The sequence below is a fragment of the Argentina anserina genome, chromosome 3, assembly GCF_933775445.1.
Source record: "Argentina anserina chromosome 3, drPotAnse1.1, whole genome shotgun sequence".
NCBI classification, from domain to species: domain Eukaryota; kingdom Viridiplantae; phylum Streptophyta; class Magnoliopsida; order Rosales; family Rosaceae; genus Argentina; species Argentina anserina.
The window spans coordinates 25,212,238-25,228,438 of record NC_065874.1 but is presented as its reverse complement, the minus strand read 5'-3'; the positions used below and the strand labels follow the sequence as shown (position 1 = coordinate 25,228,438).

At 37.9% G+C, this 16,201-nt stretch overlaps 1 protein-coding gene and 1 pseudogene across 1 annotated transcript; both read right to left on the bottom strand.

Moving 5' to 3' along the window:
• Window positions 1-2,910: 2,910 nt before the first annotated feature.
• Window positions 2,911-4,537, bottom strand: LOC126787314 (heavy metal-associated isoprenylated plant protein 3-like; annotated as a pseudogene).
• Window positions 4,538-12,090: 7,553 nt separating this feature from the next.
• Window positions 12,091-14,575, bottom strand: LOC126786615 (uncharacterized). The gene is made up of 4 exons (XM_050512485.1): window positions 14,423-14,575; window positions 14,176-14,299; window positions 13,931-13,984; window positions 12,091-12,378 (listed from the first exon to the last, which is right to left on the bottom strand). The coding sequence occupies exons 1-4, from the start codon at window positions 14,450-14,452 to the stop codon at window positions 12,212-12,214; spliced, it is 375 nt and encodes a 124-aa protein (XP_050368442.1). The 5' UTR covers window positions 14,453-14,575; the 3' UTR covers window positions 12,091-12,211.
• Between the last annotated feature and the right edge of the window lie 1,626 nt (window positions 14,576-16,201).

Genomic DNA, 16,201 nt, shown 5'->3' with positions numbered 1-16,201 from the left:
TCCACTCTAACTGCACTACAAAAGTAAAAAGGTAAAAATGAAAGAGAAAACAAAACAAAACAAAAGCAAGGGCTTTGTTTGGAGGATATTAATGTGAGTTTGGTGCATTTGTCTTGCGGGCAGATGGGTAGTACTATATTAGAGAGGGCATGTCTGCAATGTCTCCGATGGCCACTAACCATGGGTACAGTGGTACTTTAGAAGTAAATGGGTGGATCACTCTTCATTTGTTTATTTTGTATCACTATTCTAAATTCATACAATGTGTTTTTTCTCAACTCATATTTAGATAATAATTAAGCAATTAGACACATGACATAAGTTTATAATCATGAACATAAAATGATCAAAAGTGATTGGCAAATTTATTTCCGTAATATTTTTCCTTCCCTTCCCTTCCCCACAAACACCCATCCACTATTATATAGCAAAATAGAGCAAGAGAGGCTACGGCATTGCATGGCTGGTCCTCAACAATACTATACTAATTTTGGGACAGACAAGTTTTAAGGGTACGGACAAGGAGCCTTTAAGCCACTTCTGCCCTCTCTGATTGTCCCACAGTGGCCTTCAGTGTAGTCTCAGGCTCTGCTGCTCACAACTCAGACCACTCTACCTTTCCTTCAATCACAGTGCTTTGTTCGTCGCGGCTTATAGTAAAGGACAACCCGACTCGACAGGAGCATGATCCGCCCCGGCCCGGCCGTCCGAGCTGGTGAAATGGAGGAGGAGATCAGGAGAGTTACTATGGGAATCTGGTACGTCAAGTCCGACTGTATGTACGGACTTTGAAACTTGTGCACGATTTTTGCATGTGGAATCACTTCAATCGGTATTTACTACTTCATAGTTGTTCTGTAAAAATTAACCAGAACTGTAGAGATGATTTCTTTTTATTTTCTTTTTGGTTACAAGTAGTATCTGCAAATTGTCCATTTTATGGGTCAAAATTATGCTTGTGCTGGTCTATTTATTTATCGTGTCGAGCTCGGGCCGGCCCATTTATTTAAACATCAAGTCCGACCCGGTCCATAGCTCATACATATATCGGGCGGGGCCGGCCCATTAGCTTTAAAACACAATTACAATATTATGTAATTAGAATATTTATTTTATATAGCTATTTAGAATAATAAAATACTACAACGTATTATATAATTATATTTTTAAAACGTTATGTATGTCAAAACAATGGCGTTTTCTTCACTACTTTGATAATATTTATAAAATATTGTAGTTAAAATAATAAAATAATCAAGACATTTTAATTTAAAAGTTATAATATTCAAGTATAATAATGATAATTGTTTAAATATTTATATAAATAATATAAAATTATGTGTTTAACGGGTCGGCCCATGAATTTATCGTGTTCGGGCCGTGCTAGTCTCAAAATGGGATCGAGCCGGGCCGGGCCCATGGGTTCAAATATCTCGGCCCGGCCATTACATTAACGAGCTCGTGCCGGGCTGGACCGCTAATGGTCTCGGGCCGTGCCGGGCTTGGGCTTTTCGAGCCATTTGCCACCTCTACAAGTAGAGATGATTTCTTGTGATAACACAATCAAATAGTCTCTGTCTTAGTTTAAAAAGTTAAAATATTTCTTCTTCATTTATGATCATTTTTAGCACTCATTCGTCAAGATCAAAGAGTAACTATTAGCACTCATTTTAGTGACTTCAATTCTAGTTTGAAGATAGTTATGAAAGAAACAATTTGAATTCTTTGGGTCCAGCTTGATTGATTAGGAAAAGCAATTTGTGGGGATCATTAGAAAAATATATATTATATATACCCGGTACATAGTTTATGTGGCGTACACCTTTAATGTTATTGATTCATTTTTAATTGTGTTTGTTTTTGATTGGTCATTCATATTTAAATAATATTTTTTTACCGCGTACATGTTTACTACACCATAGAGGAATATAATTAACTGGGCACACCACATAACAGTGTCACGTGATGTTCCGGGTACACATAATAATTACTCATGATTATACCACACAATTTTATGCATGCATAATTAATTCTCATACATTTTTGACTTGTATAATGATCTTATAGATATGTGTAGTTGAGTAGAAGCAACTCCAAGCAACCTTTATACCAATTCAATAAGCTCGGTAACTTGGCATAGATGTGGAATGAAATGAAATTTCAATGGGTACATTTTGAGTGGTGTTTGCTAGATCAATTGCATGCAAACCTATATTTTTTATTTTTTGAGGGAAAATCGTGGATTGTAGCTGCTATAATATAGTGTGACTTGGACACAAGTCAAAATCCATATTTTGACATGAAAATATGCTACATCAGCATTGCAAATACATAATAATTGAAATTTTTAGGAATCTTGGATACAAGAGAATTGGTGAGAATTCAAAATGGTACTCCCCGCCTTAGTTGTATCACATAGTACCTAAATACTTTGTTATGAAATATTGGAATCATAGAAAATACAGGCCAGAAAAATAATCAATCAAACCAAACCAATGTGCTCACAAAATTGAGCACAACCCATGACTTATAATAACCCCCCTTGTTCATTTTTATTCCAATGAACAACTCCATAACAATATCCTTCTAAACAAATTTGTGTCAAGAATCTTTCCAGATCATATACCTCTGTTAATTTTTGACCCCACGACCATGTGTTGAAATGCTGAGTATTTGATGAGGTATGACATGTCCTTGTTCAAGTAGTTGCACATCAAAACCTCACATCAACAATTTCCCCCATTTTTGGTTGCCTTCAACAGATGTTGAGTGCTTAACTGCTTATCCTCATCTTCCAACTTGCCTAGTATAAATCGATAACAGACAGCAATGGCTAGAAAGAAACAATATCAGACACAATTTGCTAAGCTTTCAGATATAAATTCACATGGCTCGATGCCCAAATTAACATTTAACCATCATCATAGTATCCCATTACACTAATTTAGATCAAAAGCATTGATGAAGAGTTGGATACATAACAAAATATTAGCTTGACTAGCCCACAGAACAAAACTAAACCCATTAAACCATTTTCTTGTTTACTCTCTCTCTGCCTAGCCAATCTCTTATTTACACTTCTCTTTTGATTCTGTAGCTGATTCATTCATCATCACATTCACATAATTGAGCAAGCATTTGGGTTCTCATCACTGAACATCTGAGGTGCATGAAGTTGATTCCCCATGTACATTGGTGGTGGATAGTCATACCCATAAACAACCCCATATGGAGGAACCTGCCCAAACCCTGGCTGCCCCGCCGGAAAATCCATCTTGTCCAATTTCCCACCTCCGCCGCCACCGGCATTACCACCTTCCCCTCCTCCTTCCTCCTTGTTCTTCTTTTTATCACCTCCACCATTCCCGCCGCCACCGCCACCGCCACCGCCTTCCCATTTCTACTTGTTGTCCTTGTCCTTCTTGGGTGGCACAATCTCCACATTCCTCTTCAGCCTCACTTTGAGACTCTCAGCCACTGCCTTCATGTCCATTGCTCCTTTCACAATCACCAACTCCTTCTCCTTGTCAATGTTGATGTCATGGAACCCTACCACACCAAAACCAAAACCCAAAATATCAATACTCACGAATTCACCACCACAAAACGCCGCAGTTTCAAGTAAAACAAAATTAACCCAAATGAGATATGACAACCTCACCTTTGGTCTTGGTGACTGTCTTGTAAATTTTATCAATGCAACCCTGGCAATGCGTATTAAGCTTGAACACCGCCGTCGTCACCGGAGGCTACACAAACAGAGGAATAAACTATTAACCAAATTGACGTAGGTAATATGGTGCGAACAATAAGACAAGCACATGTTAGCAAAAATGAGGACCAGTCCCTCACTCACCTCTTTGGGTTTTTTGTCGTCCTTGGCTGCTTTCTCAGGCTGCTTCTTGTTGCTGTTGTCCTCTTTCGAATTCTCCTTCTCCTTTTTGGGTTGCGGCGAGATCAGGTCCACCTTCTTCTTCAGCTTTCCGGCTAGCTTCTCCCGGAGCTTTGATGGGTCCACTTTCCCGACCACAGTCAGCTTGTGGGCTCCTGTTTCCGGCTTCACTGAGTCCACCCCTGAAACAACAAAATGAACCAAAGTTATAACCCAATCTGGGCTTGGAATAGATTTAACATTTCAACCCATAAAGCAAAAACAGAGCATTTTCTCTGGAATATACTCTGTTCTTCATGCAAAACTAACCGGCCGAAAACTTTTGCAAAGTACACAGAGCAAAAAAAAAAAAAATCCAGAAACAGTTTAAGAGGATAATCAAAATTTTAACGAACAGGTCTCGAATCTACAATTGGGGAACAAAAAGCACTGAATGAACATTATGAAAACAGAGGAAGTGGGTCTCAGTGAACCCAGATATGGAAAGCACTAAATGAACAAACTTTAAGAAATTGGGAAGTTATTCGAGGCTAAAAATAACACAAAATGAAAACTTGTAAAGGAAATTTCAGAGTGAAAGTGGGTGGGTTTTGGAGTAGGAGGAAGGAGCATTATACCATCAAAGGCTTTGAGAGTTTTGGTCATTTTCAGGAGTGATGATGGTGGACGTGATGTATCATGTATGACTATGATGCGATGTGATGTGATGTGATGTGGGGTTTCTGTGTGCGTGTGAGGTTTGTAGACGCGTGTGAGAAAATTCAATTGGAGTCCCTTTTTGAGGAAATTGTCTTGTGATTTCCTTTTGTTTTTTTTGGGGCATGTCGAATGTGAAAGGAAAAAAGAAGAGGAGACATGTCGAAGGTTGCCCAGTGTTTTCGGGGGGGGGGGGGGGGGGGGGGGGGGGGTGGTGGTGTACAAATGCACTAGTTTGCCAAGAATAATTTGCACACATAAAGGTAAGAAAAGACACGGGTGACATATTTACATGCCAGTAACTTAAGTAACAAGTTAAATGATGAGCTCTAAATATAGTCGAAGTCATCTAGTACTGTTAATGTGGTGCTCCTTTGGTACCCATGGAAACCATTGTTGGAGGGTATAATCTCGTCATTGACTTCGACCTCCAATTAAATGTGGACTAGAGCGGAAACAGATCAGGAATCGTCTAGAACCTTCAAATGCCCGTTGACTTGACCTGGCGTTGCCTGCACTTTCTTCGTCGCCCTTTACTTGGTTGATCACTTCAGCCTTGGTGTCGATTACAAATTTGCCAAGAATGAAAACAAGTGGGTGGGGGAGGGGAGGGGTGGGGGCACCTACAAAAGACTCTCTGACGCTCAAGTCAGTATTGTGCTCTAATATGCTCATACTAGATTGTAATCGAATGCTTACCTTGGCTCCTCCATCTCCATTTTATAGGTGTTGCTAGGTCGGTGAGCATTTACTCTTTGACAGTTTCAGACTTATTAACTTTCGTCAGTTACACTCAATTAATCACCGACAAGCATTTATCCGTCGACAACTATGTTGCACTCACTTGCCGACCGTTACATTATATTTATTCGTCGACCGTTTCGGTTTCTTATTAACTTCACACTGAGCATTCATGTCAGCTCTCATTAATTCTTCTTCGATCATCATTAATTGAGGAGTTGTCATATTTATTTCCCCCACAATGCCCCCAAGTTTTCTCTTTGGATGACTGAGTCCAAAGGGAAAACTTTCAAGTTCCACTCTTTCTCCTGCAAATGTCATCAAGTAGCAAAATATATAAAGTAATATGTTCTAACCTTAGTTAATCTTTTAGGTCAATGCTCAGCTCTCCCGTGGCATCAGTTTGCCCCCTCCCAAATGTGTTTCAATCATGCATACACCACGTTGGCGATGGCTTTTCATCGTAAAAATTATTTGTTCGTCGGAGTTCTCTTACCCATTGATAGACTTTTACTCACGCGGCTTTCAACAATGCGCATGATAGCATTGACCACGTCTTTCAATTTAGCCCTTCTCATTAAGAGATTGGCGACCATGTTTGCGAGTCTTTCCTCTTAAGATATAGTCGATAAACACTTTTGAGCTCCTTTAGATATTGCATTTGAACTCTAGAGATATCGTCGTCAGTGCGTTTGAGCTCTAAAGATATATTCGACAACGCTTTCGTGTTCCTAAACCGGTCGACAGCACTTTCGTGCCCCACAACTAGTCGATAGCGTTTTCGAGATCTAAAGACCTTGTCGACATGTACATTTCTCTTGAGCTAAAACCTCGTCGACATGCACCTTACTATCGAGCTAACAAATTCGTCGACATGTACCTCGCCCTCGAGCTTACAAACCCCATCAGCATATACATCACCCTCGAGAACTTTCACACACCGGCCTTTCTTTTAACTATTGACAAAGTTTCTTTCCACGAAGTCCAATTTCTCTGAGAGGTACTATTGACGACTTTAAATCATAGTTTTTCATTTTTTTAACTCAAACATCGTCGACAATGCTTTCCTTGTTTTCCCCTTTGAAGACATTGTCGACAATTCTTTTGACAAAACAGTTCTACTTTGAAGGGTACTGTAGATGAATTTTATATTGACAAACACTTCCTCTTTTTCGACGGGCGATTTCCCTTCACGTTTTCTAATTTCGTGCTTTTGTTTTTTTTTTTGGACCTAATAAAATTCACTCCTCCTGAGATGCCATTCAGTGACCCCTCTTCGAGACCCTTTCGGGATATGGAACCTCGTTAACAACTAATACGTCGACGACGTGAACCACCAAAACTCATTTGGACGGCTAAAATATTAACAACGACTTTGAATGACAAAAACCTCTGGTCGACAACCATATAGCCTCGTTTCCAATTAAGATGTCGATGGTACTTTTATATCCTTAGCTAGCTTAGGTTGCATCGAACACTCCTCTTTTACCCACGGGGAATCGCTCATTGCCCACCTTTTCTCATGGTGCTTTCTATATCTTACATACCCCCTTGTTTTGCTTTGTCGTGCGAAAAATCCAAGACGATAAAGGAAAATAATGACATGCCCTCACCGCATATGTATCAACCGTCACAATGAGAAAATCAAAAACAACATTGCAAAGAAACACATGCGTGGTTTCATCCACTTTAGTGGAACCATGTTATCAACCTTTCAAAATCGGCCTATCAGGCTATCAGCCTTTCGAAATCGGCCCATCAGGCGTACAAATAATCAGGCTATTAGCCTCTCAAAGTCGGCCTATCAGGCATACAAAAATTGGGCTATCAGCCTCTCAAAGTCGCCCTTTCAGCCACACAAGGTCAGCCCATCGGGCATACAGGGTCAGGCTTTCAGCCTCACATATTCAGGGCATTGACCATATGTCATTGGTTGTCACATTTTTTGTTCATAACGTTCGCCTCATGGTAAAAATAATGAACTTGTCCCCATGCTAAAATGAATGCTAAAGTACCTTATTTAGAGAAAATTTTCACCTTTAACTTGCGTATATGACGAATCTCTAATGTCGCTAGTCAACGCATACACATGTTGCAAGCTCTTTGTAATACCCCTATTTTTCTCTCCCTTTCTCTCCGCACGTACGCCATTTAGAGTAAAAAATTTCTTTCTATCCCGACCCGGATCCGGCCGACCCGACCCGACTTTTCCGGCTGACTCCAGCGGTTTTAGGCGATTGGGCCAGCCCAGATCGCTTCGTCTCCTCCTTGCACGCCTCCCTGTGTGGTGGATCGTGGAGTAGTACGCCGGTTTCCACGCATCGAAGTCCGGAAGCCGACCCGGAAACCCGTCGGTGACCCGGTTGTGTTCTTCAATTTTTCGGCGAGCTCCGGTGAGTTTAGGATTCACCACCAGTCTCAAACTCCTTGCCTCAACGTCGTCAACAACCCCTGTAAAGGTTTTGAGCTAAATCGAAGGGTAAGAACTCGAACCAAGAAATTTCAATTCTAGGGTTCTTGACTTGGAATTTTACGGAAATTCCAAAATTGAAAGTTTTAAGCTTTGATTTATACTTTGTTGTGAACTAGAAAGTTGTTATGAATGTCATTTAGATTGTGATGGTCAAATTTGGTGGTCATTGGTGGTGGTCGGAAAATGGTGGCGGCGCATGAACAGTAAATGTGAACAGTGTTTGTGGACAATGTTTTGTAAACAGTGAACCCGAACAATGTTATGTGAACAGTGTTTTATGAACAACATTTAGCTGTAAGGAAATCGTCACCTGATATTTTACGTATCGTTTTCTAAGTATTTTATCATGCTATTAGGTGATCGACGAAACAAGTGAGGGAATTACTTTCAGTGTTGTGGAAGTTGCACGCAGGAAATAAGGTGAGTAAACCTCACAATAATCATCATGATCGAAATAGTGTTATAATTATTAAATTTAGTTTGACTTGTTACCATAGTCGTTGCATCACTAGTTTATAAAAATTATTTAAAAAAAATATATTTTGGTTTAAATTCGTGAACTTGACCGTCAACGGTTAATAGGTAAGTGAAACGCTATTTTAATAAATGATTTTGAAAAGTTTTTAGTGATTATGGACTATGGTAAATGTGAGTAAATCTTACTATGACGAGTCTACCCTTGGCAGTGATTCATATTTACGTTTTATTTAAAAGACCGAATTATGGTATATGATATAGTGGGTTATGTATGTATATAAATGGTAAATACGATATATATATATATATATATATGGGTTGTTATATTATATATTGTCACATTCTTATTTCCAAATGAATTTTATTATAGCACCAATATTTAATTTATTTGAGCATGAATCGCTTGGTTGTTGTACGATAACATGTGAGGATTGTATTGTACGTGGTTTTAACTTTGAGTCATGTTAAAACATTTTTCCTGTCTTCAGACGTGATGGCAGTATCAGAACCAATCTTTGGCCGGGTGATAGTTACGATTCAATTAGAGCTCTAGTTTGTCTGCCGGTATACTGCATGAGGGGTAACAGATGGGTTACATGGGTCTCATGAGTACCCATATTTTTGTGATATTGGGTAGCAGATGGGTTACCCAGTATCTGGCGACGTACTACATGAGGGTAACATATGAGTACCCGTATTATAAATGTAATTTGGATAAACAGATTGGTTGCCCAATGTCTCATGAGTACACATATTTTCAGATATTATTAGACATCCAGATGGGCCGTCATGTGTCTTATGAGTGCATTTATATTTAAATGTCATATGTATCTTCTTTTGTTTACTATGTGTGTTATACTGTTGATTTACTCATACGAGCTGTAAAACTTATCGGGTTTGTGTTTATAATCCCGGTGCACCTATTCGATGGTGTAGGGGATAGTTCTGCAGGTGTGGATTAGCAGAATTAGAAGAATTTCGAAGTTTATTATTTCTATTTGTGGTGAGGATTGAAAGAATTATACATTTCCATTTGTTATAATGCTTGAGTTTAAACTGGTTTTGTAATAATCAAATCGACTGAGACTACTATGAACTCAGTTGCGATACGCTGTGACTATGAGATGATTTCAATATTTTTGAGATTGTTTTAGAGTTTTGCATGGCTTCGATTTCAAGTTTATCACTTGAAATTTCAGGGTTGTGACACTCTTACTCTGTCTCGTAAATAACATAATATGAAAGTTCTCACCGTAAATATGTTTTTCCTCATTCGAGTCAAACTCATTTCGTCACTCCAGTCATAAGCGACAAAAAATAGATTCCATAAGGTGCAGCGGTTGCAGGCACATTTAGGTCCATCACGTCTTGGTTCATTTCATCACCTCCAGTCCCGAGTGATAGAAATGAGATTCCATTTTATCCAACTTCCACCATCACTTTTTAGGAAAAAATGTTTCCCACAGACGGCGCCAATTGTTGGAGGGTAAAATCTCGTCATTGACTTCGACCTCCAATTAAATGTGGACTGGAGCGGAAGCAGATTAGGAATCGTCTACAACCTTCAAATGCCCTTTGACCTAACCTGGTGTTGACTGCACTTTCTTTGTCGCCCTTTACTTGGTTGACGACTTCAGCCTTGGTGTCGATTACAAACTTTCCAAGGATGAAAACAAGTTGGGGGGGGGGGGGGGGACCTGCAAAAGACTCTCCGACGCTTAAGTCAGTATTATGCTCTAATATACTCTGACTAGATTGGAATCAAATGCGTACCTTGGCTCCTCCATCTCCATTTGATAGGTGTTGCTAGGTTGGTGAGCATTTACTCTTTGACAATTTCAGACTCATTAATTTTCGTCGGTTACACTCAATTAATCACTGACAAGCATTTATCCGTTGACAACTATGTTGCATTTACTTGCCAACCGTTACGTTACATTTATTCATCGACCTTTTCGGTTTCGTGTTAACTTCCCACTGAGCATTCATGTCAGCTCTCATTAATTCTTCTTTGATCATCATTAATTCGGGAGTTGTCATATTGATTTCCCCCACAACCATTTTGACTCTTAATCCTTGGCTAGGCTTTTCTTGAGTAACCCCAATATGATCCATGTTTGGTTACACAGAAAACAAAACCAATAACCACAGTAGATCTATCTTAAGTTTTTTTTTAATCTAAAAGTTTAATTTATTGATAATTTGTTGTTATTATCAGCATTGATCAGGGGTCGTTAAGCTCTATCAACATGCATGTATAGAGCTAAACCAATTACAAGTAAAGTCATGCTCGAACGAGAGTTAACATACATAGATTTTTAGCTAAAGAATTAGAATCTCTAAATACATGATGAGAGAAAAATGATAGATAAAGGCATAGAAGCCAAGCAGTACGTACATGATATCCATTATAACCAATGAAACAAATTTGCCGACCACCATTTATTTGCCCGTCTTGTGTCCATTTTTCTAAATTCATGTTATGTGTCTTTTCTCAACTCATTGTTAGATAATAATTGAGTAATTAGACATATGACATGAGTTTAGAAGGGTGAGACAAGGTGGACAAATAGAGGGAATTTGTTTTCCTATAATCAACCTATAGAATCATCAACATCCGGATACTTTCAAGCCTTAACAATTTTTAGACAGCCGGCCGGCTTAAAACTTGAAAGATCCTGGCGACATCTGATGAGTCCTAGCAAGCTCACATTCCAACCTTCTAGCTTCAGCCTCGATTTAATCCGGAATATATAAACATAATCAATCTATGGCTGAGGTGCAAATCCATATTCACACGCCTAGCCTCTTCAATCTTGATCTCCATAATATTGACCTTAATCAATACATTTTTATGAAACTTTAGAACAAATCAACTCTATGGCTGAGGCTTTTGGGCCCAGGGCTCTTCTCCGATCCATCTTCCCTCGCTTCATCATGATTTGGAGGATTTATTGTTTGAAGTGTTGTGAATAAACTCCATTTGCAACTAACACGCTAGGATGTTCGTCCCTAGCAATTTTCATATGTAAGTGAGGAACAGTCATGATCGAATAATTATATATATATATATATTAAATCATTATTAAATTAAATGAAATTTTATATAGATAATCTTGAATATCATATTTAATATTAAATCATTTAATTATGATGAAAATTTTAACCGAAAAGTGTGTAAAAATTGGAACTTTACTATGTAATTTTAGAGTGAAACTTCACTCTGAATAGAGATTATATACACACACACGATAGTAATGGTATTGTAATTAACAAGCGTGGAGCTCCGATTTTAAGTACTCTTAGTTGAGAATTCCACCTATTATCGAATTGCTCTTATTTGAGCTTAAGTTTTTTGCAACTACATGTATATTCTTGTGTTCCTCGATCTAAAGCTTATGTCAGTTGAATTAATGCCATGCATGCCGGCCTCTTGTCGCGAGCAGATGTTAATTGTTCAATTCTGTGATTGCTCGGAGCAGTAAATAAGGTTTCAGTACTGGTTCCGCGGGCTCGATCTTCTTTTCTTCAAGGATGTGAGTTCTCATTTCTGCGGAAGCAATTGCCGGTGTATAGTTCATGCATTTTCAACTGCTGGGAACGTATATACGAAGCTGATATTCTTTCATTGCGTATGATTTAGCGATGATTCTAGTTTACTTTTTTATGTATTAATTCATCGTCAAGTTGAGGGTACTATCGAGTCTAGTTTTTTCTGGTCTGAACGTAGTATTGCGTGATCTGCGTCTAGCTAATTAAGGCCCATATATATATGGCCAGCTTCATGATATTTTTTCATTGCGTATGATCATTCTCTTTAAATTGGCGTGTTAACACCACACCCTTATTTTTATATAAAGTTTCTACATCTTACAATGTATTGAAGAGCTATATATAAGTTCTTAGCATAACTTCCTGATTGATCGACCCTTTTAAAGAGTTAAAAAGCAACAACTTAACGCCCCTGATAAGCATAGCAGTAGCTTCACCAATGGAGAAAAGATTATGCAACAACCGCCACAGCACTGCTTTTGGTGTGCCTTTCTCATCTTTGTCTTTGCCTCTCTTGATTCGCATTCTAGTTCTTGCAACCGCACCCCTAAAATGCAAATCAGAAACCAAGTAAATCATCGAAATCACAAGATAATGCATCTTAAAAATTAAAGACTGCATTAGTTTTGTTTATTAATACCAAAAAAAAAAAGTACAGTAGTAGGAGGCGGGCTAGCTGATGGAACCAATTATATATCAACTTTCTCTTTGAGAAATAGTACGTCCAAGTGAATTAGAAATCAATAACTACATTAATTTTCTTCTTCTGTTTCTTCGATCAGCTATTAGCATGAGTCATGACTACCACTCTACCAGAAGCATCTAAACATGCAAGTGCCTCTCAGCTGACTGTAAACACAAGCTCATCATTTTATTAAATCCACCAAATCAGTTTTTGAAATTTGTCCGGCCCACGTTTACGAAAATTTAAGTTTAAGTTCCAGAAATGACTATAAAATCAATTCAAATACTTGTTATAATAGGTGGTTTGCTTTCGTCCGATGAAATTTTGATTACGTTCTAAATTTTGAAGTTTAACCTGCATAAGTCTGTGTTGGAGGTCTAGTTATGATCGATCACGTACTTTGGTTCGGTAGTTCCTTCAAAGTTGCTATACTAATAGTCAGTGGCGGATCCAAGATTGGATCATTGGGGATGCTTGAACTTAACTATAAAAATATACTGAAAGTAATGAGGCTTACTCTTCTAATGTATATGTGCAAATAACATAAATTAACCAATCAAATATTCATATAGTATGTACATCGTAATTCAGAATTATTTATAAAAACATTCTATTAGCGGTTCGAAAGGTTAAGAAATGACCAATAAAAACTTAATTAAAGATCGTGATTTATCAATAAAGCTTCGGAAAGATAAAAATGAAAATAATTCAAATCTGGACTTGTAGACTAGACCTTTTTTTTTAGAAATGTAGACTTGACATTTCTTTGAAACCATGAAGAATATTTTTTTTCAAACGCTTCAGTTTGACTCAAATTTAACAGTTTAGTCTAATTGACACCCCTATAGTGCCCACCCCATGCCAACCTCACAAAAAAAATGTGAAGTACCATTTTTCTGAACAAATTTATAACTATGGTTATTATAAAAGACATTTGTAATTTATTTGTGAGGTGGACATGAGGTAGACACGGTAGGGGTGGGCAACAAATTTATTTCCACTAATATATATCAAACAAAATGATATATATTGTCAAAATCTAACACAATTAATACACAACTGAATACATTAACGACATAATAGCTAGTAACCTAACTAGCATTTTAGAATAATATATATTTGGCTAAAGACACGCTATTGAGGAGGAGAATAGTAAATTATAGAAGGGAAACAAATGAGTAGAGTTAGTTATTTGGTGATGCTTTCGTTTAAGAGAATCTCAAAATCAAAAGATTTAAAATCTAATTTTTTTCCTTGTCTTGACCAATGGGAATGCTTGAGTCACCCCTAAATAAGCCTAGATCCGCCCTTGCTAATAGTCTAATGCACTATCTATATATAGGTATATATATTCAAGGGAACAATATTCAGTAACTTTTCGAGAATGGCAACTTTTAAGTAAGAAGTAAAATACCTGAGTTACCATAATAGATTCCACTAATCGATTTAGTTGTTCCGTAGTGACACCCTGCATAAGCTCGGCCGAAAATAAAATCAGTCATTTATAAACGGCCGATCTTCTGAATTTGTTGCTTAAAAGAATCAATCAGATCGAAGAAGATGAAATAAGTACTAATGAACTGGTAATGACGACGCAAACCAGGTACACTAATGCACATCTAAGTATGATCTTGCAGTAACGACTCTAGATCTAATTACCTGGTGAACCTTGAAACAGTTCGCGGAGCTGGCCAGGAGAGCCACGGATTTGGATCGATATATCCATCTGGTTTCCATTGGCACTCCCAACCCTCCACTCCTGCTCGCCTCTGTTCGATCTCGGCTATGTTAATACAAGAAAGATACATAATCCATTAATTGTAACAGACCATTAGCATATTTAGCTGGATAAAGTAAAAGACAACTACAGTATGTATCGATGGGTACGGTACATGGATGAACTTACATAAGCCATTATGGGTTCTGGCTGGTTCATATATTTTCTTTAATTACGATCTGATACCGATTCACTTCTGATTTCTTAGTCTGGACGTGCTGCTTAGTATATACGCATTGCAACTTGGGAAAGTTAGGCTCGACAAATGATCCGTCATTGTTGGAAATTTTGCTGAAATATTATATGTACGGGGACCAATGCTGTGTGTAAGGTAAGCATCACAGATAGGGATACGTTCATGAACTGCAAAAATAAAAGAAATCTCTGGGTGTTAGGTGCTTGATGATGAATGAGGAAGATTGAGCATTATTCTAACAGCCTCATGGTGTCTCTAGCTAACAAGGAAAATAGTAATTAAGAGTTAATATATATATTGATCGATTGTCGTTATGTCACATGATCACCAAGAAATTTCCCATATGATTGGGGCAGAGAGAGTATGTGGCAATTGTATACTGTCGTTATGTGAACGAAAGTCTTGTAACTGATAATCTTACATTCACGTTCCACTTAACTTAATCCAGAATAATTTATGAGTACTCAGCTATTCAAATCTTGCGTGTTTCGGTGTTTGTATATGTGAACGGACGTACTAGCTCTTTTTCCACAATTCAATGCCATCCAAGAAAGTTAATAGGAAACTTACGTACATGACTATATATATCAACCATCTATAATATTGGTCGTGCCTTCAAATTTCATTTAAAAGAAATGAAACTAATATCTGATATATAATAACCAAGCAATAATTGGAAGCATCATCCGGTATAGATAAATATCAGGGTCATTAACACGTAGCTTTGCAGAAGTACAAACAGATATGCTAAAATGAGTACGTACCGGCCAAGATCGATCTCATACATAGGCCGATCTGCTAAACTGAGGTACAAACAGATCTTACTTAGTAGCTGTGCTCTAGCGTGTTGCTTCAATGATATAACTTCTCATCTGCTGCAGAAGTGGTTGCTTGAGCGAGATGGATATTGTGGATAGTTCATGACTTCATGCATGTATAATATATATATATATATAGAAAAGTTTTTAGGTGCGGACGTCTGCACCGTGCAGATTCTAGTGACGCGCGACGATGGCGCTGATGGTACCACATGTGCTCCCTCCTCTTGACGCTCATGTCTGTGCCAGCCGAGCTGTAGCACCAGCTCATGGCGGCTGAAATCGCCGAATCTACACAGTGCGGACTGCCCGAATGTTGGCATATGAGAATTGGAACTTCACTCTGAAATCACTATGTAATTTCAGAGTGAAGATTCACTCTTGATAGAGACTGATATATATATATATATATAGTCCCTATCCAGAGTGAAGGTTCACTCTGAAGTTTCAGAGTGAAGTTCCAATTTTGGCACACTTTTCGGTCAAATGTTTTCACCATAAGCGATTCAATATTTAGATATGCTATTTAAGATCATCTCTATAAAGTTTCATCCAATTTGACAATGATTTGAGCTTTCAAAATTGAGATTTACATGAACGGTTCACGTTAAATAGTTTTAATTCATTCATTGATTTAATCTAATTTCAATACCTTAGCGATGTCCGAATTAGATGAAATTTTATATAGATGATCTTGAATAGCATTCCTAAATATTGAATCGCTTATACTGAAAAAATTTGACCGAAAAGTGTGCTAAATTGGAACTTCACTCTGAAACTTCAGAGTGAACCTTCACTCTGGATAGGGACTAATATATAGTCTCTATCCAGAGTGAAGCTTCACTTTGAAATGACAGAGTGAAGTTCCAATTTTGGCACACTTTTTGGTCAAAT

Bases quoted from the DNA above. Each gene is read 5' to 3' on its own strand.
- LOC126786615 (XM_050512485.1), bottom strand. From the start codon at position 14,452: ATGAACCAGCCAGAACCCATAATGGCTTAT. The intron at 14,300-14,422 runs GTAAGTTCATCC...GTATTAACATAG, and splicing joins CAGAACCCATAATGGCTTAT to CCGAGATCGAACAGAGGCGA. The intron at 13,985-14,175 runs GTAATTAGATCT...GAGCTTATGCAG, and splicing joins ACTGTTTCAAGGTTCACCAG to GGTGTCACTACGGAACAACT.